A 24,495-nucleotide genomic window follows, 5' to 3' on the forward strand; every position below is an offset into this window, starting at 1 on the left:
GGATATGGAGGGGAGGGGAGCATCGCTAGACATGGATGGGATGGGAGGGCAGGCAGGGGAGGGGGGGCAGGGGAGAGACGAGAAATCGCTTAGACGACAGCCTTCCTAGGGCCCATTTCATTTTTGGAGAAACAGGCTTTTTTTTTGCTTGTTAAGCATAATAAGTACAATTATTAGCATTGTTATAGTACCTGCATATAGAAATTATTCTGGTAACAAGAAGCAGAACAAAGGAATAGGAAAGAACAAGGACGGAAATGGACACAGTAATAAGTTTAAATGTACTTTACATATTTTTGGTACCTGGATTTCTAACTCAGCAATATGTTGTTGGAGTTCAGCCACTGCTGCTATACTGTCTGCCTCCCGAAGCCTCACTGCCATCACTTCTTCCTTATTCTAGAAAAAAAAAAAAAGGTAAATCAAAAACATGTTGACCTACACATATTGCAGTTTCACACATATTGTAACAGGAGCATAAATAAGTATCATGCTGGATCAAACAGATGGCCCACCTAGCCAGGTATCCTATCTCTGACCAAACTACATGACTTGGAAGTACCTGGGAAATCCATTTCCTGCTGCTCATTTCCAAAGTCTATCTGACTAATAAATATTAATGAACCTATCCTCCAGAAAAGAACAAAGTAAAGTAATTAGTTCTTTTTTTGTTGTTGTTATGACCCCATCCTCCCTCTAATGGTCCAAGTGACTCCCACAAAAGCCTCTGGATTATTATTTGTTTTTGCCTCTTTGGTTTTTCATAAAATTCTCCCTTAACTGCTTTTATCAATATATTACATCTAATCTGCCAGCACTTATCTTTCCTATTTTCCCTCATTAGAGCTTGCTTTCCATGGTTCAAAAGACTACTTTTTGTTTTTTCGTGGCTTCACAGCACTATTTAAGTCATGGTGGTAGTCATTTAGGGGTCCTTTTACCAAGCTGTAGGGAAAAAGGGCCCTACGCTAGTGGTGGGGGCTGTTTTTCCTGCGCACCAGGGCCCTTTTCACTGCAGTGGGTAAAAAGACCCCAGGCACACATGACCATGTGGTAAGAGAACTCTTACCGCATGCCATGCGATGGGGTGATAAGGTGGCGATAAGGGCTCCCGCGCTAACCCGATGGTAACCGAGCAGCACGCGGCAATGCCCGATTATCACCAGGTTACTGCCAAGCAAGCCATTTTCAGGGGTTTTCTTTTTGCCCTGGAAATAGCGTGTGCTCGGGGCAGGACTAACATTAGTAGTCACGTTGGGCTGGTGGTAGTCCCGGAAGAGAAAGATAAGCCCGCAATGGGCTTACCACCACTCTGTAAAAGGGCCCCATAGGGAGCAGTTCTATAACTGGGCTCCTCTGTTGGGCACCTATTCTATAGCAGCATCTAGGCACCCAGATACCGTTATAAAATAGTAGCATAAACCTGCATCAATGTGCTTAAATATAGGTGTGCTCACTTGTGCCAGGGTCAATGGCAGGCATAAGTGGCACACCTAAGTGTGGCAAGCAACATGCGAAACATAACATCTATAAGCTGTGCATGTAAGTAGGAAACACGCCCATGTCTCCCTCATGCTCTACTCAAGTGTACACATACTTTGCAATTGTATGCTAAACCACTTAAGCACACACAGAATAGAGCTTAGGGCACATGCAAGTGTTAAGTGGCCTTTTTTCCTGAAATTATGCATTGACGGCATGCATTACTGCAGGTATAGAACTGCCCTTTTAGTCTTCTTAACCCTTTAGAAAAAAACCCAGTTTATTCAATTTTTCAGTACAAAACCCAAATATACAGTTCCAAAATAACACAAATATCACAAAAAAATCCTGAAAATTTGAACCTCCACAATTCACAACACACAGAAAAGGTATGGTTACCTGGAAGACAAAATAATAAATAAGCTCTACTCAGGCATCATAGACTATGCAGACACAACAACTTTTATTCAATTAAAAAAATAAAAATAAAAATACACAGTGGTGGAACAGAAGAGCTCTCCCAGATCTCAGAACTAAGTGTAAAATTCTGAGCTTGTCTGGCCTTTTCTGAGCTTGTCTGGCCTTTCCCATATAATTGTCTCCTCAGTCCAGTCCTCTCAGTTAGGCCCATATAGTTTAAGTAGTAATGCAGCTCTCCAGAAGTGACGACGACTGTGTGCTTCATTAATTCTGCTGTCTGCATAAAACATCTGTTATAGTCACACAACTTTGCTTTTTCCCCCACTACTAAGCAGGATGGAATGTGGCACAATAGTAGGTGAGTCCCAAACTCAGGGCTGCTTAATATTATAATATTACTTGTCTGTTATTGAAGAGACCTGAGAACTGCATAGATCACAAAGACAGGCTGGCCAATACTGTTTGACCAAAGGTACTGTTTCTGATGGAGGTCTGGGTCTAAGCAACTGTGTGAAAAAGTATGACATAAGAACAAAGTAGTTGTTTTGCTTCTACTCTCCAGTGAACATAAATTTCAAAAGTGCTATGGTGGTATAAATACTTACTTAAGCCGTCCATAGCACAAACGGTGAATGAAAATGGTTTAAAGATGTTTTATTGGTGGTATTACACCCCAGACCGACTACAAAAGATGTTCCCGGAAGTATCAGGCCAGTGTTGGCGGGAGTGTGGCCACAGAGGCACATTCTTTCACATCTGGTGGTCATGTGAGAAAATAGAAGGGTACTGGAAAGATGTATTGCAGCTGGTTAATAAAGTTCTACAAAGAAAATACTCATGGAGGGCAGAACATTGCCTATTGCATTTTAAACCAGCTGCAATACCCAGCTGGCAACATAGGCTGGCGACTCAATATTTTGTGGCGGCAAGACTTGGACTGGCTCGTGCCTGGAAGCAAGTGCAACCACCATCACTGCAAGTAGCAACTGGGAAAGTTGAGCACCTTTATCAAATGTCAAAGTTAACAGCTATGCGCAGACGGTCCATGCTGGTTTTCACCAAAATATGGACACTTTATGAACAATACAAAGAACAGGCTAACACACCACCGGGGTAGGGAGGGAAGGGAGGGAGGGTTAAAGTTGGGGTTAAGTAAAGCTTGATGTAGAAGTAATATGTAACTGAGCAGCTGAATGTTGGTCACTCTGTATTTGAGAAAACTTTAATAAAATTTATTATAAAAAAAAAAAAAGTACTATGGTGGTAGCTGTGGCTCTGATTTGATGTGGTTTGACACAACTGGTTAGAGGGATACCGAACTGTTCATAACAGAAATTAATGCAGGCAGTTAGCTAATTAGCTCAGGTTTGCTTTGCCACTAGAATGCCCAGTCTATTGGAGTCAAATAGCTGCATAGATTTTGATGGATTCTGTTCTTTTAAGATAAGGAAGTGCCTCTTTGCCGTCTAGACTGTGAATGCGTATATGTTTGAGTGGTCGAGGATATAACATGGGTAGCACAAGAATTTAGATTGAGTATAAATTATTACTTTATGATGAAATTTGAGTAAAACATTCATATGACTAAGGATTGTAGTTCACTAATCCTTCTAGCCAAATTTATCTGCTGTAATAGTTGTAACTGATGTTGCTGCTGCTGCTGCTGCCTATGCTCCTTGTCTTCTGTTCTGTCTCTGCAGGTTTTTTTCCGCTATATTGCACAATGCCTGCTTCAGCTCCACTGTCTCTGGTCCTGTCATAATGTGATGTCACATTCTCGCCACTATTTTAGAAACTCTGGCACAAGGCGCTTCAATTTCTCTACCGTAACTGTTGTAACTGATGTTGCTAATGCTGCTGCTTATGCTCCTTGTCTTCTGTCTCTACAGGTTTTCTCCGCTACATTGCACACTGCCTGTTTCAGCTCCACTGTCTCTAATCATGTCATAAGGTATCGTCACGTTCCCGCCACTATTTTAGAAACTTCGATGCAAGGTACAGGTGTGCGTCAAAAGGAGCGCAACCAAGGAACAGGTTGTGCTCCTTGAGGTGCCTCCTTCGGCACCCCACGCCCCGGCACTCTGCTCCTCTTTGCCATCCTCTTCCAGTTTTTCCCACATCTCCATAACCCTGGCCCTTTCAGTCATGACCCCTACTACCCCTGCAGCCATCTCAGTTCTTCTCCACTCTAGACCTACCCTCCCGTGTCCTTTATTTCACCTCCTTCTGCCAATCTCTCACCTACTTTCTTCCCAGTTACTGGTTGCAACCAGCTCCTTTCTTAAACTGGGTCTTCTAAAGGTACATTTGGTGCGTCATACATCCATGCTGGTTTCTGTTCTTATCTCTAGTCACGATCTTGACCTCCTTTTCCCGACTGAGACTTGGCTTCGACCACGCGACACTAGGTGCATGTCTACAAGGCTCTCTCTCCAATCATGTTCTCCATCCCTCCCACAGAGGCGCTGGTGTCGTGTTTATTCCATGCTATTCTCCAAATCAGCGCTTGCACTATGAAACCTCTCTCTATTTCAGAAACCCTGCTTCTCTGACTTGCCCTCCCTTCTGTCCATGCATATATTGCTTTGCTTTATTGACCCCTCCTCTAATTCAGCGTCTATGGATGAACTTCTGTGTTTCATCTCCAAACCCCACCCTTTACCCACTTGCTTCTTTAATCCCCCTCCTTCTGAGCCCTTCACAGCCTTTCTTACATTTGCTCAGTCACTTGGCCTTATTCAGCACATTACCTTTCCAACCCATAAAGCTGGCAACACCTTGTATTTTATTTTTAACTCTTCTTCATTAACCGGTCCTCCCTCCTCACTGTAACTTATCCCCGTGCCTTGGTCAGACCACCTGCTCATTACCTTTCGCCTTCCTGCTCCCCTGCTTCCAGCCCCACCCCAGGCTACCTCACATTCATTATCAGAGCATAATCTCTCATATAACCTCTTCAGTAGCTGATCTTCTGACCCCCATCTCCCTCCCAATCTCTTGCCTGCCAGGCTTCAAACCTTGAAAATTCACTTGCTACCATTTTAGATCAGCATGCCCCAATGTCAGAACCCCCCCCCCCCCCCCCCGGTACTCTTCCTCTCTGCAACTCCTCCGATACTTCCTCCGCTCAGCTGAACGGAGATGATGTTACTGCTCAGCATCCTCCCTTGTATTCTTCCATACTCCCTATTCTGAATATCTTTGGGCTATCCACCACTCTAAGTTTGAATATTACAACACAGATCTCCTCATCACTCAACAGTCCCCAAACCTTATTTCATCTTCTTAATAATATCGCTCTCTCTCATCTTCACTCTCCCACTGGGCACTCTAGCCTCCATGTGGCAATCCAAGACCCATTTGCTCTGCACCACTCTCCTTCCCTCATCCCTGCCTTCCACACTTTCACATTCCCCAACCCATTGGTAGGCACAGATGTCGAGCACCCAAGTCAAAGTGCCACCCCACAGTTGACCTAAAAGTTTTAGATGTCCTCAATTTCTCAAGACCTGATATAAGGCATGTATCCCCAAGACATTCCTATGGCAAAAGACCAGATTATCCCTACCAGTACTAAATGCCCCACTGTCACATATAAAAAGCAAATCTGAAGTATTGGCAGAGACACCTCAGACGGGTTAGATCCCACCAAAGGTCTCTCAGAGGACAGAGAGGATACTATTTGTAAGAACCGGCAGGATAATAGAAGTAGGTGCATGAAAGAAATAAGATGCCAACGGGTGGAAAAAATTACGCTCCACTGATAAGGGTGTAATCAGACCAATCCAAAATCCAATCATTCAGATGGCATAGTAAACAAGCCTGATTATAGCATTTGAGATTAGGCAAGCCCAACCCACCCAAGCGTCAAGGCACCAAAAGCTGCCTAAAAGGAGCTTTGGGCTTTCTCCCACCCCAACGGAACTTAGTCAAAAGCCATTGCAATTTCCGAAGGTCCTTTATCAAAAGGTGTAACAGTAACATCTGTAAGAGATATAACCAGCGGGGAAATTCCGTTATGCGAAATAACTGAATCCTACTGTGAAGACTAAGTGGAAGATGACACCATCCAGCCAATGTATCAGAGGTAGAGTACAACAACTTCTCAATTGCATCGCTTAAACGTTGACAAGTATGAATAGTCAACTGTACCCCCAAATAGCGAAAGGCACCCGTAGCCCATTTCAAGGAAAAGTGCCCAAGCCAATTAACTCAGTTGTGGTCCTGAGATGCTAATGCCAAAGTAAAATTCAGTGTAAAACCAGAGTAGTCTCCATATTCTTCGAAAGTCTCCATTAAAGCAGGCAGGGAACGATGGGGGTCAGTGATACGGACTAAAAGGTCATCTGCAAAGGCTGAAATTTTGAAACAAGTATTTCAGATGGAAACCCGACTGATCTCTGGGTGAGACTGTATCTATTGAACCAAAGAATTCGATGTAAGGACAAATAGGAGAGGGTACAGCCCTGTCTGGACCCTCGACGAATAGAAGATGAGGGGAACTAATACCATTAACAGAAAGAACAGCCTGTGGGTTAACTTTGTATAGCCTGAAGAAAGTACACCTGAAACCCACATCGAGCAAGGACTGCAAATAAAAAAAATCCCAGGAAAGCATCATCAAATGCCTTCTCCACATCAAAACTAACGAGCAGAGAACACATATCCCCCCCCTCTGAACCTGTTCCAAGGAAGCCAGGATAGCTCTAATGTTTTTAGTAGCAGTGCAGCCCATGCACGAAGCCAACTTGGGACTCATCAACTAAAGAAGGTAAAACTTTTACAAGATTGGCAAGCACTTTGGTCAAAAATTTGGTTTCAAAATTTAAAAGGGAAATAGGATGATAGAAGGAAGGATAAAGTGGGCTCTTACCTGGTTTAGGCAAAACAATCATTTGTGCCACTTGTAATGAATCAGGTAAACTTTGGGTCTCAATAATGGTAGTATATATGGTGACCAGATGTGGACTTATATTTGTTACTAGAAGTCGACAAAATTCAGTACAAAAGCCATCCAGCTCTGGTGCTTTACCTAATGCACTAGACTGAATGACTAAGTGAATCTCATCACAAGTTAGGGGCGTGTTAAGCCTGGTGGTTTGAGAAGAACTAACTCTCGGCAGTCCAAGTACATAGAACCAGGCATGTGGTCCACTCAGCCATAAAGGGTTTCAAAATATTGCTGGAAAATGGAATTAATTTCTGCATCCAAATATGTGAGCGAACCATTCACTGCAGTTGTAATACCTTTTTAGGGCCTGAGCAAGCATGGATTAAATGAGACACTAACTTGCCAGCTTTATTGCCGTGAAGATACAGCTGATGTTTAAGATATGGAATTGATGACCCACTGATGGAGAAGCATATTAAGTTCAGTCTGAGAGGTTAACAATAGCTTTATTATGAGCTGTGGGTGACATTCTGAATTTTTGTCTACATCTGCTTACTTAAGTCTCCAAGCGCAAAATATGTTAACCATGTACTTTCCGTTTCCGATTGGAATAAGCAGTGATTTACCCCATAATACAGCTTTTGCTGTGTCCCAGAATTGGATAGGTTGCCCTATATGCTGCTGATTGTGTAAACAGTATTCCTGCCATTTCTGATGAAGAAAATCATAAAATTGAGGATCAGTGTATAAATGTAGTGGGAATCTCCACTGATAGTTATCCAGCCCCCCCCCCCCCCCACGTGTAATTGGAGCCATATTAAAGCATGATCAGAAACCCCGTAGGCAGTGGTGCGCTGGAGCTGGCTCGCACCGGCTCTGCAGAGCCGGTTGTTAATTTTTAAAGATTTTTACGAGCCGGTTGTTCAGCTGTCAGCAGGGACTTTTTCCCCCCCCCCCAAATTGCTTTGGAAGGCTGCTGAAGGAACGCATCACGCATGCCCAAACACACCAGCTGTCAACTGATATTGGTGCATGCATGGTGTGGCAGCCCCTGCCTCCTCGTGCTGCACTGGTAAGGCAAGAGGTGCTCTTGTGGGCTAGCAGCGCTCCTGCAGCTCAGCTCAGCTGATCATGTAGCTAGTAGCTTCCTGTGGTAAGAAATGTGAAAACACTTGTTGCTGGGCCCGTTTGTTGGGGGAGAGGGAGGAGGACAATGGACAACTACACTGTCAAGTGGTTGAGGGAGCAATGTCCCCCGTGGCCCGCCGCCGCCGCCCCCCTCCCCCCCAAAAAAATACTTGCACGTTGCACCATTCTGTTAATTTTCTCTCCCCTGCCCTTCCCGCTGCACTTCCATGCGTTTAAACTTTTTTCCCCCTCTCGCATTGGCTCCCGCCTCCCTCCCTCCCATGTCATAGTCGTCCTCCGGATCGGATTCTCTCTCTCCCCTGCCCTTCCCGCTGCACTGCCATGCATTGAAACTTTTTTCCCCCTCTCGCATCGCCGCTCCCTCCCTCCCTCGCATGTCTTCGTCGTCCTCCTACCGCGGTAGAACGGGATCGGATCATGCCAGCGTCGGGGTCCTTCTGCTGCCACGTCCTGCCTACGGCCTACTCCGATTCAATTTACTTGCTGTTTCCGCGTAGGCAGGACGCGGCAGTCAAAGCGGATACTGTCGAGAGTCGGGACCAAGGAGGTGAAATTGAGCCTGCTGCGCTGCCTATCTACTGCACGGTAAGGAAGCCAGTTTGGTAAAAATCTCTGTTTTCACTGCCCCAGCTGTCATCTCCTCTAGACAGTCGAGCTACTGCATCCACGTTGTCGTTCTTTATTGCCCATCTTCTCTAACAACTCTAAAGCTGTTTCAATTGGATAGGTAGTGCCTTAAAAAATAGAGGTCAAAAGTTTTTGGGTTTTTTTTAACTTATTGAACAGCTTTTTAATTTATTTGAAAGCTTCCCATATATAAATTTCATGAAATAACAATCGAATATCAGCAGCCCATTGGTTTTCTTATATTTTGTTCTTGTCAAAACTGAAAACTCTTGTCTCTATCTGGTCGATAATAAAAGGAGCTCATTGTGAACACTATCCACCCTAAAAGGTTGTTTTGTGGCTGTACATGAAGAATTATGATATTGACTAAATACGTGTATGTGTGTGTCCCTAGTCCTGCATCCTAAATTTATATAATCCTTTCAAGAAATCCAGTTAATCTTTTAACTTATTAGTGGAGCATAACCGCAGAGTCATTCTATGGTCGCATCTTCAATATCGTAATACTAGTGCCCATCTAAGGAACAGCCAGGTTATTTTGAGTTAGTCTTCACTTGCTTTCCTTGTGCCATCACTATCCAGCAGGTAGGCAGTGTCTTAAAAGATGGTGGATAAAGGATTTTTTTTTTTTTTACATTAAAAGAAGGTAAATTTGGATGTAAGGATTGTTTGAAAGCACACTCTCTCCCCGGGTATAGCCAGCTCTGCAAATGGTTTTTTTTTTTTGGCGGGGACGCAGAGGTGGATGGGGGGGGGGGGGGGGGTTGGCGCAGAGGTGGACCAGGGAGAGCGCCTGTTGTTAAAAATTTACCAGCACACCACTGCCCGTAGGCTCCAACTTCTGCCTGAAAAACACTAGAGAAATCAGTTTGAGATACTAAAAGGTAATCAATTCTGGCCTGGATGGAATGTGCCCACAAAAGATGCATATAGTCCCGTTCCCCTGGATGTAAAGTTCTCCACACATCAACGAGGTCCAATCACTTCCAACACAGGAAGAACCCTCTCTGGCTCAAATCGAGGCAGACATGGTGGATTAGACTTATCCATGAGTGGATCATACACTGTATTAAAATCGCCACCTATTATCAGGTTATGATCCAATAGATGGATCATAACCTGACAAGACCTGTATTAATTTACAAAAAACTCGGTTACTAAAGACATTAGGCACATAGAAATTACAAATCAAAAACTGTTTATGGGTAATGGTCAACCGAGCAATTACATATCAACCATCAACACTTTGGATAGTTTTGCATATTTGAACATCTTACGAAATAAAATTAACACAGCAGCCTTACAGCGCACTGCCAGAGATTCCACTAATTGCCTCACCTACCATTTCCTAAATTTCTGATGTTCAGTAGAAGACAAATGTGTTTCCTGTAACAAGGTCACATAAGCTTGTTATCTCTGAAAGGCTTGCATAGTGATGTTACCCTTCCAACATTCCAGGAGACAATTTCAAACATGGTCATCTATGGTTCAAATCAAGAAGGGAGACTAAATATCTACAAATGTTATCCAAAAAGAAGGAAATGCCATCCCAGTCAGCGGCCCCTCTAATAGGAAAGCACTTGAAACAAGGGGAAGTACATTGTAACCAGAGTCCCTGGTGTTTAAGAGCTGAACTTGCACACACACACAAAAACAAAACAAAACAAGAAACAGCAACTAAAGTAGAAAAGGAACAATATACCTGAATACTACAAAAGAGGAGCTAAAAAAAAAACAAACACAGCAAAACAAAAAATGATAATAGAAAACCTCTCACAATCACTGCAGAAACATAACCATCCTCCATTCCGCCCATCCCACAGAAAACCCCTCACTCCCCCCCCCATACCTATCCAAAACTCCACCCAATCTCTAAACCCCTTATCTATATCCCACAATGGGAATGATCACCCTGACACCCACTCCCCTCCTCCAACTCCTACAGAAAGGCAATGCAATAATTCACAGGTGTCAAAAAAGCATCAGGCATACAATTCACAATCCTGATCCTCACACCACAAGTAAAACAATGGACCCAGCGTTCCGACGTTAAAAAAAACCCCCACATTATCTGTGGACCCTTTGTAATGGAAGTCCCTCAAAGCGGAAGAGACAGCCCACAAAAGAGCCCAGAACATATAATGTTTCACTAACTCTGTAATAAAGAGCAGGTAATAATGTCCAGTCATAAAAGGCCTCTCCGCTCAGGCTGTGATCCCCAGGATCTTCCACAAGAATTGAGGAGAGGTCAAAAGCTACAAAACAAAAAGAAAAGAAAAGAAAAAACCCACTGATTGGAGAGGGGGGGAATAAAGTGGGAAAAATACTGAAAACAGGATGAGTCTTATGCCAGACACATATCTGGAAATAGTCTCTAGAGAGCACAGATAAGCTTGCCCCCCCTCCCCCCATCGGCAAATCAGTGGTATAGTACACCCTACACCTCCTTCAAGATCCAGCCTAGCACAAGAAGCACCATGGAGCTGTTTAGCAGCACTGGCCTCTGTCCCAAATATACAGCAGATACAAGCGGCAGTCCAAAGCAGGTCAAAGGCCTATCTCCTGCCTGGCCCTGTTAAGAGTTTTGTTTTTTTTTTGTTTTTTTTTTGTTACATTTGTACCCCGCGCTTTCCCACTTATGGCAGGCTCAATGCGGCTTACATATTGTATACAGGTACTTATTTGTACCTGGGGCAATGGAGGGTTAGTGACTTGCCCAGAGTCACAAGGAGCTGCCTGTGCCTGAAGTGGGAATTGAACTCAGTTCCTCAGTTCCCCAGGACCAAAGTCCACCACCCTAACCACTAGGCCACTCCTAGAAGCTTTTGACTACCAGACGTGATCCACAAAGGCCTGTGCCGATTCCAAAATATCAAAAAGATGTGTTTGTCCTTGGGAGATAATTTTCAAACGTGCCAGGTAAAGTAAAGCAAAATGCAACTTGTACTCCATCAAATGCTGCACAGAGGTACAAAGTGATGGCGCTGTGAGGCTACCACAACAGAGTAGTTCTGAACAGGCTTGTTTTGTAGGATAGGGATTTCCCACTCCTAATTACCTGCATGATAGCCTGTTTGTGGGCATAATTGAGCACTCTCATACTTACAACTCTAGGCTGGGCAGCCGTCGCCTACCGTGCTCCAAGGCGGTGAGCACACACTATTCTTAAAGGACCCAATTGTTCCAGTAGGTGTAATTCCTGGGGGAACAGAGCCTCAAAAAAGCCAAGTAATTTCTGTCAGGAATAAATTCTGGAACACCTACTAGTCTCAGGTTGTTCCTCCATGAACTATTTTCCAGATCGTCAAGATTTGATTAATAGCCAGGCCTGCGAGTTCTCCAAGACCTTAACTGGAGGACCATTGCTGTATTTGGGAGAACTCCTTATTCAATTTTTCCAGATGTTCCTATACCTTTTCCAGTTTGGCATCTCTAGATGCCAGATGGTGATCCAGCAATGGCTCCTTGCAGCGGTAACTTCTGCTGCCACCCCCGCAATCCATGCTGCCCCACGCTAGGCTCCGCTGAACTCGAGGGAGCCACCATCTTGTCCCCAGCGGGTTTAGAACAAGAACCATCCTTACGTAATGATTTAGATGCCATCGGCACTTGGTAAGGCTCCATGCAGATCACTACCTGACGCCATGAGTGTTTCCCCAACAAATTGGGAGTTTAGAGTATGAGGGGAAGGGGAGCAAACTCTCAGCTAGAGAATGACATGGGGACAAAGTTTGTCCCCGTCCCTGTGGGCTCTGTCTCCATCCCCATCCCATCACCTCAGGTTTTGTCCCCATCCCCGCAGACTCCGTCTCCATCCTGCCCCGTCCCCACCGTCTTCTTTTGGACGAGATGATAGATTAAATGAGACATTAACTTGCCAGCTTATTGCCGTGAAGATAGAGCTGATATTTAAGATATAGACTGATGGCCCACTGATGGAGAAGTGTATTACGCTCAGTCTGAGAGGTTAACAAGAGCTTTATTATGAGAATAGAATCCTCGCTCTTCTTCCCCTGGTGGAACGGGTTCAACCATATGGGCCTTCAGAAGGCGGAGAATTCCTATGCAAGTGCCTTCTCATGCTGACAGGTGAAGTAATGAACTCTTGGTGGACAATTTGGAGTTTTTTTAAAGCTAATTCAGGATCCAAGATGGACTATTTGAAGAACCCACATGTCGGAGGTTATAAGGGGCCACCACTCGAAGAAAAATTTGAGCCTCTCTCCGACCAGAATGTTATCCAATATGGACATTTTGGCAGCGGCTATGCTCTGCTGAAGGCAGTCAAAAGCTCGCCTCTTGCTTTTGCTGGGGAGCAGCAGGGGCCTTAGGTGTACACTGTTGACAAGAACGAGCACGCTGGGGTTGAGCCTGAGCAGGCTGGCGAGAGACAGAAGTGTGCCTATGCCTCTGTGGGTAGTAGGCACCCTTCTCCGACTTATCAAAATACCTCCTGGATGAGGAGGCAGGTGCAGAAGGTGTCCAGCGGGAGACAGAAGAGATGGCATCAGTAAGTTTCTTGATTTGGTCAGCGTCCTTCTCAACCTTCTCTCCAAAAGGGTTATCCCCTTGGCATGGGGCATCCGCCAACCTCTGCTGGACAGAATGTTCCAAGTCAGAAACACACAGCCATGAGTGTCTGCGCATTGCTATACTCTGAGCAGAGATCCTGAATGTCACGTCAAAAGTGTCGTAGGCACCCCTGGTCAAGAACTTACAACACACCTTCTGCTGCTTTGCCAACTGGCGTACTGACTCAGCCTGCTCTGGAGGGAGAGATTCTGCCAAGTCCAGCAACTTATGCAGAGTCCTGCAAGTAGACACTCAAACAGCTGGTAAGACTGAATACGGGACACGAACATTGAAGGCTGGAGCATCTTCTTCCCAAAAGAGTTCAAGGTTCTAGCTTCACTGCCTGGGGGCATCAAGGCATAGTCTCTAGTACTCTTGGCCCTTTTAAGGGGAAATTAGGTCTTACCTGATAATTTTCTTTCCATTAGTGCTTCACACTATTCCAGGACAAGTGGGTAGTTATGTCCATCGACCAGCAGATGAAGATAGAAAATCCAGAACTGAGCACTACTACCTAGCCACGTGCTAGCCGCCCAGTTCCTCAGTATTGTACATAAGCCAGCAGAAAACCAACCTAAATGCATGAACAGCAACCAACCAACAAACAAGGCAAAAAAAACCCCAAAAACCAATGACAGGATCCAGAACAGTGAGCAGGGCAGTCAGAAGCAAAATAGGCCGAAAACACCAGGAGGGCTCCTGGAATAGTGTGAAGAACTAATGTAAAGAAAATTATCAGGTAAGACCTAATTTCTCTTTCCATTACGTTCTATTCCACTATTCCAGGACAAGTAGGATGTTCAAAAGCAATCCCTGCGAGGGTGGGACATCGGCCCTGATGCTCTTAAGACCGCCGCCCCAAAGGATGCATCTGACTGCGCAGCAACATCCAACCTATAATGCTTGCTGAAAGAATGCAACGACGACCACATCGCCGCCCTGCAAATGCCTACCAGAGAAGACAAAGACATCTCTGCCCACGACATCGCCAAACGCCTAGCTGAGTGGGCCTTCAAACCCAAAGGCGAAGCCTTCCCTGCCAGGAAGGACACCGCCTCCTTCAACCAGCAGGCAATGGACACTTTGGAGGCCATTAGGCCCTACTTCTGTTTACCGAACAAAACAATCTATCCGAGCGATGAAACTCGTTAGTTGCCTCCAGATACCGGATAAGAACTCTTTGAACATCCAGAAGCTGCAAGGACGCATACTGGTTCCCCACGCCCTGCCGACGAAAGGCAGGTAGCTCTACCGACTAATTAAGATGGCACTGTTCGTAGAGACACCCCCCCCCCTCCGAAAAACGGAGAAAGGGGTCCCTGCAAGAGAGCACCTGCAGCTCAGAATCGCGACGGGGCGAACCGATAACCATAAAAAATACCACCTTCAGATGTCTGTTTATATGTGCCATGGCTGGTATAAGGGGTGTGGCTAATGTGGGCGTGGCTATCATGGGGTGGAGTCATATGTGGTGACCCTGCCCATAATGAGTACCGGCACCTTTTTTTCTACAAAAAAAAGCACTGCTTATGGGTATCTTATTTAGAGTGTGCTAATTGTTACTGCACGCTAAATGTGATACCACACCTTAATAAAAAGATCCTTTAGAGAGTAGGGTTAAACAGTCAGTATTCTCAGTGGAGAAGGGTAGAGAGTGGGGTTCCCCATAGATCTGTATGTGACCACTGTTTTTAACATTTATAAATGATCAAGTGATAGGAACAACTATGAGGTAATTAAATTTACTGATGAGAAAGTTTTACAAAGTTGTTAAATTGAAAGAGGATTGTGAAAAATTGAAAAAGGAATGGGCAGATAGCATTTAGAGAAGCATTTTCGATACACATCAAAGTCCAATTTTGGACGTTTTGAAAAAAATGTCCACAAATCGACTGGTGAACACAGCCATTGTCGAACCTTAAAAACATATCTTTTTGGTTTGAAAATCACCTTTTCTAGTCGTCGTGTGCTCAGTGCGTTTTTCTTTTGGGATTATTTGTTTTGGGGAAAAAAAAAACATCCAAGAGAAAAACATCCAAAAACCAGTCATTGCAATGTCTGGGGACCATCATTCTTAGAAGACTGTCTACACAGACAAACCAGCAGAGTAGCAGGGCAGTCTAGGAGGCACTGCAGTGGACTTCACTTTAAAGTCTCAGGTACACATCTGACCATAACCCCTTTGTATTGTATTGTGAGCCCTACAGAAACAGAGAAAAACCTACTGTACCTCACTGTACACCACTACAATAACCCTCAAGCTTGCAGGTGTCACCTATATGTAAGTACAGAACTGTATTTAGAGGGTTTTTGAGAGCTTACACCAGGGGCGTCGCTGCTATGTGGCCATGGGGGCCAGGGCCCCCGTAGATTTGGCCCTGGACCCCCCTACCGTCGACCCCCCCCCCCCCGCCCGCCCACTCGCCTGCCTGCTCACTCACCGTAGCCTACCTGAGCTGGCGGGGACCCCATCTCCCACCAGCCGGTCTTCTTCCTTCCTTTCAGGTTTCTGGACGTCCAGTCAGACTCAGAAACCTGAAAGGAAGGAAGAAGACTTCAGCTGGTGGGAGATGGGGTCCCCGCCAGCCCAGGTAGGCGGCGGCAATCGAGCGGGAGGGGGGGGGGTCGAGAGGGGCGGCAGCAGTGGGGGGGGGGGGGGGGGGTGTCGGCGATGATGATGATGGTGGCGGCGGGGGGGGGGGCGATGATGATGGCAGCAGCGGCGCCGGGGGGCGGGGGCTAAAATGTGCCCCCTCACCTCGGCTCTGGCCCCCCTACCGCTAAAGGTCAGATACGCCCCTTGCTTACATGTTCCACCACAAGTTTACCAGTTAAAGTAGCATATGGAACTGGGTCCCCTTCTCTACAGTCCACTGCATCGACCACTTAGGCTACTCATGGATCTGCCTGCTGCTCTAACAAGAACGGCCATCATATCTGAAGCTATCACAGGTCCTAGTATGTACTGTCACATCTTACGGGAATGAGAGGAGGTCTGTGACGACTGGGGGTGGGAGGGGGTTATGCCTTAATCCCTCCAGTGGTCATTTGGTCATTTAGGGCACCTTCTGGTCATTTATTCATGATAGAAACAGGTCTAGCAAAAGTCTTAATTTTGGTCCTAGACCTTTTTTTTTCATTTCATTATTACAGAAAAACATCTATCTTTTGGTGCTGCCCATGTCCTACCTATGTCCCACCCCCCACAAAAAGCCCCCAACATGCCCCATTGAAATTTGGACGAACTGTGGAGAAAACATCTAAAATCAGGGGTTTGAAGTTGCAACTTGGACATTTCTGAGAGTAAAACATCCATCTACCACATTATGACTATTTTTTGTTTTGAAAATGAGCCCCTTAATGTGAACAAGTGCAAAGTGATACATATGGGAAAGAGGAACCCAAATTATAGCTACGTGATGTAAAGTTCCACATTAGGAGTCACCACCCAGGAAAAGAATCTAGGTATCATCATTGACAATACATTGAAACCCTCTGCTTAGTGTGCAGCACCCATCAAGAAGCAAAGCTTTAGATCTTTTGTCAACACTAAGGACAAGGTCAGAATCTCAAAGTGGCCTGCACTACCTTCACTGAATGATGAAAAAAAAATGATGATTATTTTTTTTTAATTTTGAGGAAAAATATGGGAGAGATATGATTTCCCATTCATTCAGCAGAGCAGAAATAAAACAATGGACCGAGAATACCGCTGTACACAAGATGGGCCACCTATGCTCACAACATTTACACCGATTCTCAGCTCTGGGAGAGCTGTTTTGTCCTGGCACTTTGTAATATGAATCCACCTGGAAAAATGCTCTAAAACAACAAAATTTACTATCCGAATTCTCTAAATTACTCAATAAATATTTGAATTCTCTATAGAATTCAATAAAGAATGTAAAACTAACTCTACCTTGCATTCAATTTCCGCTTGTTGCGCTTTAATTCAGTAAGCTGAGCAAGAAGCCCTTTGTTCTGTGCAGACAAAAGTTGCACCTTCTCTTGTAAGCTGCTGACCTCCTTCTCAGCTCTGCGTAGATGATTACTATTGATCTGATTCTGAAAAGACAAAATTTAAACAACAAAAAAAAATGAAAGTCACAATGAACAAGAGATGGTAGAATCACACATCGGTCTTAAACAGATGTTCACGGCTTTTACTAGTTAATAAAGCAGGCACTGATCCGTTTCTTAAAGGATGTCGTAGCACTCATATGGTACATTCAATTCTGTAATTAGGTTTAGATTATTTTAATGTGTCATCAATATCCCCTCACTGAAGCATACATTTCCAAAGTTCCAAAACCAAGAAACAAAAAAGGCAAAGGGATCAAGTACATATTTTAGACAAGGACCAAAAACAAAGGAAAATATCAACATTCAATTTTAGTCCACATTTATGGAGAAGAAGGGACAGGAAAAGGGAAAGGAATTGATAAATCGCCCTTTCTGATAGTACAAAGTGGTTTATAATATTAATACATTTAAAAATAAAGTGCAGTTTCAATGATGCAATCACCAAGGAGTCCTTTTACTAAGCTACAATGGAAAGTGGCCTTAGTATGGCCTTAAGTTGGTTTTTCTCCGCATGCTAAAGCCATTTTACCACAACAGTAAAATGACAGATTTGCTATTTTTTCCAATTAACGGTCATGTGCTAATGTTGGCATTAGTGTGCGGCCATTAAAAAATTAGCATGTGAGCACTGACAGATACCCTCTTTGTAGGTGGTAAGAGCTCAGTACTAATGCTGCGCTAATCAGTTAGCATGCAGTAATAACTGAACAGCACAGAAAGGCCAACCTCTACCCCCACACACCCCTTCATAGAAAAAATTTAAATATGTTTTATCACGCAGTATGTATATGTGCAGATCTCAACTTACGCAGATTGCCTGAGCGCATCCAGCAGTAAGCCATTTAAGCTGTGTAAGTGCATGCTACATCTTACCGCAGCTTTGTAAAAGGTCCTCTAAAAGTTAAAATAAAAGTTCTTTTCAAAAGATGCTGACCAGCTGATATATCTTTAAAAAAACATTCAGCAGGAATATATCTTGAGACATTGCTTTGGGGAAATATACATCCTAAACAAAAACAAATTGCTGAGCTCAATGCAACATAGACAAAAGCTTAACTAAAGGTTTGCATATCAATTTTTTCAGAACCTCATCTCCAATCTCATGGCCCAAATCTGCAGTCCAAGCAGCCATCCCCTTATACAAGTCTATTGGGGGCAAGTCCGCTCTCAATATTTTATAATAAAAAGAGACTCTGGGAGTGGTGGCTCTATTTAAAAAGAACATTTCTTCCAAAGTCTCTGTAGGATCCTCCACAACTCAGCGGGGAATGTCAAAAGATAGTGTCACAACTGCACGTAAGCAAATCCATCTGTTGGTAAACATTTGCTGTAGCTGTGGAAAAGAAAGGATTTTTTTCTATCCTCATTCAGTGTGTGAACATAAATATTCCAAATATTCCAACGACGAAACATACTTCTAAGCCATGCCCACTGGAAAATCAAAATTGCCCTGCAAAATCAGTCAGACAGAAACTTGAATCTGAAGATGTTTAGACTTACAAAGCGCAGACCAAGTTTTTCACATACTTGGGCAGCATCTTTGGCACAGCATGAAGCACATAGCTTAAGAGTCAAGGGTGCAAATAGACTTTGCTCAATTTGCAAAGGCATATAGCAATCCGTTCACCTTGAGCCAATCTGCAATTTAACGTAGATGACAACCCTTGCAGTAAGGTTTAATCAGGGCAATCCCAGGCCACCCTGTCTTGGTGCACAAGTCAACAGATAAGGAAAATGCACCCAGTGTCCTCTCCACAAAAAGGCATGCATATGACATTGTAGTAGTAATTTTTCTCTCCTATGGAGAGACAAGGGGATAGTCAAACACATACACCCATTTAGGCAGGATCACCATATGGAATAAATGCAAGTATACCCATGCATCAGAGATAGAGGACGATTAGCCCAATTATGGTACAGATTCTGGTATAGCCCAAAAAGGCTTAATGTTAACCTTATACAACCTATCTAATGTCCTGGGCAGCTGAACACTCAATAACGTGAAGCATTCCCCCCACACACACACACATTGAAAAGGGAACAGCATCCCACAAAGGCAGTTGGTGTAATATTTATGAGGTATAGCAACCGTTTTTTTGGTAGTTAGTTTAAACCTGCAACAGTGGCCAAAGGAATCAACTACCTGTAATAATGCAGGGATAGAATCTAAAGGCTGAGTTAAACAAATAAAATATTATCATCAAAAGCACCATTTTTCATAGTAGGTCCACCTAAGGTAACACCATGAATAGGCGTGGCAATGCATATTCTATGCAACAAGGCTTCGAAAACAATGGGGAAGAGGACAACCTTGACGGGTGACCTGTTGCACCAAAAAAGTGGATCATACCATTGACCAATATCGCTACTTCTGGCTCCTGATACAATATACAAATGCCTGCAAGAAAAAATCCTGAAAACCAAACTTCTCAGACTCAAAAAAGAAAAGGCCATGAAACCAAAGCAAAAGCCTTTCTTCATCACAACTAGGAGCCAGGGCCTTAGTCCTATGTACATTACAATATTTCCAGGCTCATAAATCTTCAGCATATTAATATGGAATGCCGACCTCACTCAAAACCCACTTGATCTTGATGCACCAAGCGTGGCAAAATGTAACTGAGCCGCTAAGCCAAGATCTTAGCAAGAATTTTATATTCCATATTTAACAGCAATATTGGCAAAAGTGCTGGTCTAGATGAATATACTGCAGAGTTTTACAAACGTTTCAGGAAGAATTGGGACCTTTTCTGTAGGAGGCATTTGGTCAGTTGAGAGATGTGCCGTACACTGCAGGAGAATTGCTGCATGCCAGTGTGTTGCTTTGGCATAAGCAGCAAGGGGGCGCGAAAGAGAAGTATCACCCCCATCTCCTTGATTAACATAGATGTTAAAGTGCTAGCAAAGATTCTGCAGGGTAGACTGGAGATTTCTTTCATTGGAGATTTCTTTCATTACTGATACACCAAGATCAGACAGGGTTTGTTCGGAGGTGTATGTCCGATGATGATGAGGAGTACTTATAGCTCGTTACCTCTCCCTAAATTTAGTTCAGAGGGGGTTAACAGAATTCCAAAATGCCACCATTTGAAAAGTATAGGCTGGGGTGGCTTCCCCTCCCCAAGGGGCAAGGAACGAGAATACACTACAATAGGCAAGGCAAAGCATATTTTTTCTCAAGCCTTTCCAGTAGCCTAAGCCAAAGTATGGATTTAAACTGGAGTTTTGATTACCACCTGTTTTGTTTTTGAGTTGTTGCTCATTTTGCCCAGTTTTACTAATTATGTATATATACTTGTAATCCACCTAGGAATGTAAGTGGAATATAAATTTGATAAATAAATAAAAATATGGAAATCCAAGCTGGCAAATTTGCATGCTATTGTAAGGTATACAGCAGGTTACACTTAATTTGGGGGTGAAATGCAACAAAAACCTGAATAGCTTCTCTTTATGTTGACTTGGCCTCTACATTGGCTCTACCTAGAATACCAGGACATTTTCTGAACATTTTCTATGGGCCAGAAGGCAGCTAAAAGTATGGTACCTTACAGACAGATACAAAGAAATACACCAGGGAACTAATGTTTTTAACAGTATACCTGATCTTGAGCTGCATATGTTGAACTGCTACTTTAAAGGGATTGTCAATGTAACTTCTATTTAATAACTATATTATCAGATAAGTCATTAGTGTAACACCATTGTTATTGGGTTACTTTGATCAGAACACATTACAAAAAATCTTACCTGCCGTTTCCATTCTCATCATCCTCTGTTCATTTCTCTTAGCTCAGCCTGAGCACTCTGCCTCTCTCAGTCGCACTGTCATTAATTCATCTTGAAGCTCATTCACTGTATTTTTTCTAGGTGGATCCTTTCCATCTTCCAGCAGTACGAGCTAAATGCCGCCTAAACAAGATTATTGAAAATTTTACTCTAAAATTTAAAATATTGATGATTTTATTTTTCCCTGACCACTTTTAGGCATACAGATGCTTATAACTGGCTCATCAAAGAAAAGGAAATGTATACTGCTCACTTCAATAAAAGTTTTAACACACACACTTTAAATTATTCTATTTTCATTTTATGCAACATAATTCTTAAAAAATCTTTTTTCTTTTTGACCTGGCAATTTCTTCCTCCTTCTTGTGTTTCATCAAAATCAGAAGCAACCTCTGCTTGAGCAGTAATTCCATTTACTACTGTTTTCGTGCCTATCAGCAAGCAGTTTCTAATCCCCATTATCAACCTAACCTTTGTCTATCAAACTACTTTTGCTATACTGGTTTTTTTGTTTTGTTTTTTTAAAGCATGCAGAGTACCTATTGCAAATAATTTTTTCATGAATTAGCATATGAGCTCAATGTCTGGGTCAAGCTCTTCTAGCACGAGCAATAGAATTCCCTGGGTTTCACTTAATAAATTCCCTTCTTGGGCTATAGGTTAAGTGTAGAAACAAATAAAAATATATGGTAAGTACCAATCAATAAAGCACCTTAATTGGGGTGACTAGGATGTATATTGGAAAGAAATAAAAATTTAGCTGACTTTTTTTTGCTGGAAAGGTCATGCAAAAGTTGTTATAGGGCTCATTTGCATAAAATGCTGCAAGAAATTGCCACTACTACATGAAAAACGTGCACCTTTTGTACATCAGTCTGAAGTCTAAGATGCAGGTGTACCATACACTTGTGCTATAAACATATAAAATATTATTATAAATATCATAGTTAGTGTTGCTTTCTTTTAAGATCTGAAAGATTACATTAGGAACAAGTACCAAGTCACAAATGATTTAGGGGGGCTGTCACGTGGTGACTGTTTCCTGGCAGACTTAGCGGGATGCTTGCCATTTCCTTCCCCAGTCACCTTTACCCCACAGCTAGGCCACATATACATTTACGACTGAAAGTGGATAGATGGCTGAGTTGGCCAAAGGCCAGCTACCCGACAGAAATCCTGATGCAGGATTCAAACTCAGGTCATGGATACAGTAAGTAAGTGGACCTACCAATTGCATCATGAGGCCTCCTTACATAAACCAAAAACTAAAGACATGCAAGATGTTCATATGTATACCTGCCAGTATTCATCCAAATTCTTTATTTTCTGTCGCTGTTCCTTTAATCCCATTAAAGCTTCTGCCTCCCGCAGCTTCACTGCAATCAATTCCTCCTGAAGACTAGCCACATTGTTCTCATCAGGCAAAGAACTATTTCTCTGTAACATGAAGTACAGATTTCTCATTATGAAGCTAGATATGTAAAGTCTGCATGCTTTTAAATGGGCATCTACCTAAAGGTTTAACTGTTAAAGTAACTGTAAATTTCCATTAAAAATACCATTACTGAAGATGACAAATAGATTTGTTTTGAAGATAATTTGTGATGTTGGTCATGTTGGCAATATTCTTTTAAAAGAGGTAGACATTAATCTTAAAACAGCAACAAAAATGCCATACCAAAATTTAATAAGTTGCATACTATTTTACCTAGTCATTATAGCAAAATTGTAACTATTTTATCTAGCTTGCAAGACAGAAAGTGAGTCAAATGCTGATATCTGCACTTGTGATCTACCGTTTCACCTAGATATTAAAAGTATATGTCTTACAGTGCTGAGCTATCCATATGTTTTCTGAGCAACAAGCTTTTAATATGAAGAGTTCTACTAAGTACATTCTACATTATGGATTCACTCTTTTCCAAAGAAAACCCATATAAGTTTAGATAATAATGAAAGCATGCTACGCTTACTGTCAAAAGAGTTTTAAAATAAACACAGAATGAGAGAAACCCATTGCTCCTCTGGAATCACCTTTTCCATCTCTAGAATCTATCTTGCATTTCTTTCATTGCACAGTGAGATTCTGCTTCTTTCAATCTAGATTGGACCACTCTTTTTCCAGCTGCAGCACAAAATCTTCAGAGTAGGCGGTGGATTACACTTATACTACAAAAGAAATAGATATGCATATTATTTAAGGGAATTTAGAGGCAGTCTAAACCAGCTTTTATACACAGTACTCTATTTTCCTTAGTTATGCTTTGCATGTTCAAACTTTTGCATTAAGAAAGCCCATAGCTGTGAATGATACAAACAAGTAAACTCTACTGTTTCATTAATCCCAGCAGGTTGAAACAGCAAATAAAACTAAGTTATTCCCCCTGTGGCAGGTGTTCTCCAAGGACAGCAGGCCAAGTATCCTTACATCTTGAGTGATGTCATCTAGCGGAGAAAGGTATCTGATGCTAGTCTGCCGTGTAAGCTGAGCCTGGGGCAGAACTATGGACTTTGTTGTTGAGATGAGTGGTGAAAAGATTCGCGAGGGAGCGTTCCCACTCTCCGAAGATATTACAGACTATGCCCATGTTGAGACACCACTTGTGATGTTGTATTACCCTGCTCAGTCTGTCCGTCAGGCTTTGTTCTTGCTAGCCAAGTATGTGGCTCATAGTACCATCCTGTGAAGGAGGGCCCAATGCCAAATGCATACCGTCTTCCTGACACAAGGAAGAGCAGAGAGTCTGGACGTAATATCAAAAGTATCATAAGCTCCCCTGGCCAGATATGTCCTGCACTCCAGCTGTTTTTATGGCCAACTGGTGAAGCTCAGTGGCCTGCTCCTGAACTTCAAGTATATGCTCATGAGAGCTGGTAAGTCTGGATGCGGTTAATGAGCATCAAAGCCTGAAGTTTCCTCCCAGATAAATCCAGGGCCAGAGCCTCTCCACCTGGGGGAGCCAAAGCATGAGTCTGGAACTCCTAGCTTGTTTGAGGGCAGATTAGACCACCAGGGAGTAGTGGGGAAATTGTGCCCTCTCGAATCTGGGAGCCTTCTAGATATGATATTGAGAATCCACCTCTTTGGAACAACCTGCACTAAGAGGAGAGATTCCCAATACCTTATCAGTGCATTCTTAAGAATCAGGTGTAACGGAACTATGAACCCTTCCTTAGGAGGAGATCCATAGTGCAGGACAGATAACATCTCTGCCCTAGCTCCTCTTCTATCTCCAACTTAAACGGAATGACCAAAGCCATCTCCTTTACAAAACCTGTGAATGAGAGACTCTCAGGTAGAGATTTACATCTCTCTTGAGGCAGAGAGGGGGTTAGAAGGGACTCCATAGAACTCCTCCTTTGAAAAGTAATGTGAATCCTCCTCTGACTCCCATGAACGGTCCCAAGTCAGACTCCCCATAATACTTCGGATGGGTGAAGTGAGTCTGTGCCTGCCCCAGCTCAGTGGAACTATGTCCAGG

General features: G+C 43.3%; 1 protein-coding gene across 1 annotated transcript in view; it reads right to left on the reverse strand.

Annotated features, from left to right (window-relative positions):
- The window catches only part of EVI5 (ecotropic viral integration site 5), a 330,825-nt gene that overhangs the window by 157,525 nt on the left and 148,805 nt on the right, over nt 1-24,495 (reverse strand). Inside the window, 10 exon segments of the mRNA XM_030205945.1 lie at nt 304-399; nt 17,061-17,083; nt 17,086-17,210; nt 20,980-21,104; nt 21,106-21,136; nt 22,287-22,450; nt 23,048-23,067; nt 23,070-23,126; nt 23,129-23,171; nt 23,174-23,182. Coding sequence (XP_030061805.1) covers nt 304-399; nt 17,061-17,083; nt 17,086-17,210; nt 20,980-21,104; nt 21,106-21,136; nt 22,287-22,450; nt 23,048-23,067; nt 23,070-23,126; nt 23,129-23,171; nt 23,174-23,182 — 693 coding nt within the window.

Source organism: Microcaecilia unicolor, chromosome 6 (genome assembly GCF_901765095.1).
Source record: "Microcaecilia unicolor chromosome 6, aMicUni1.1, whole genome shotgun sequence".
NCBI classification, from domain to species: Eukaryota; Metazoa; Chordata; class Amphibia; order Gymnophiona; family Siphonopidae; genus Microcaecilia; species Microcaecilia unicolor.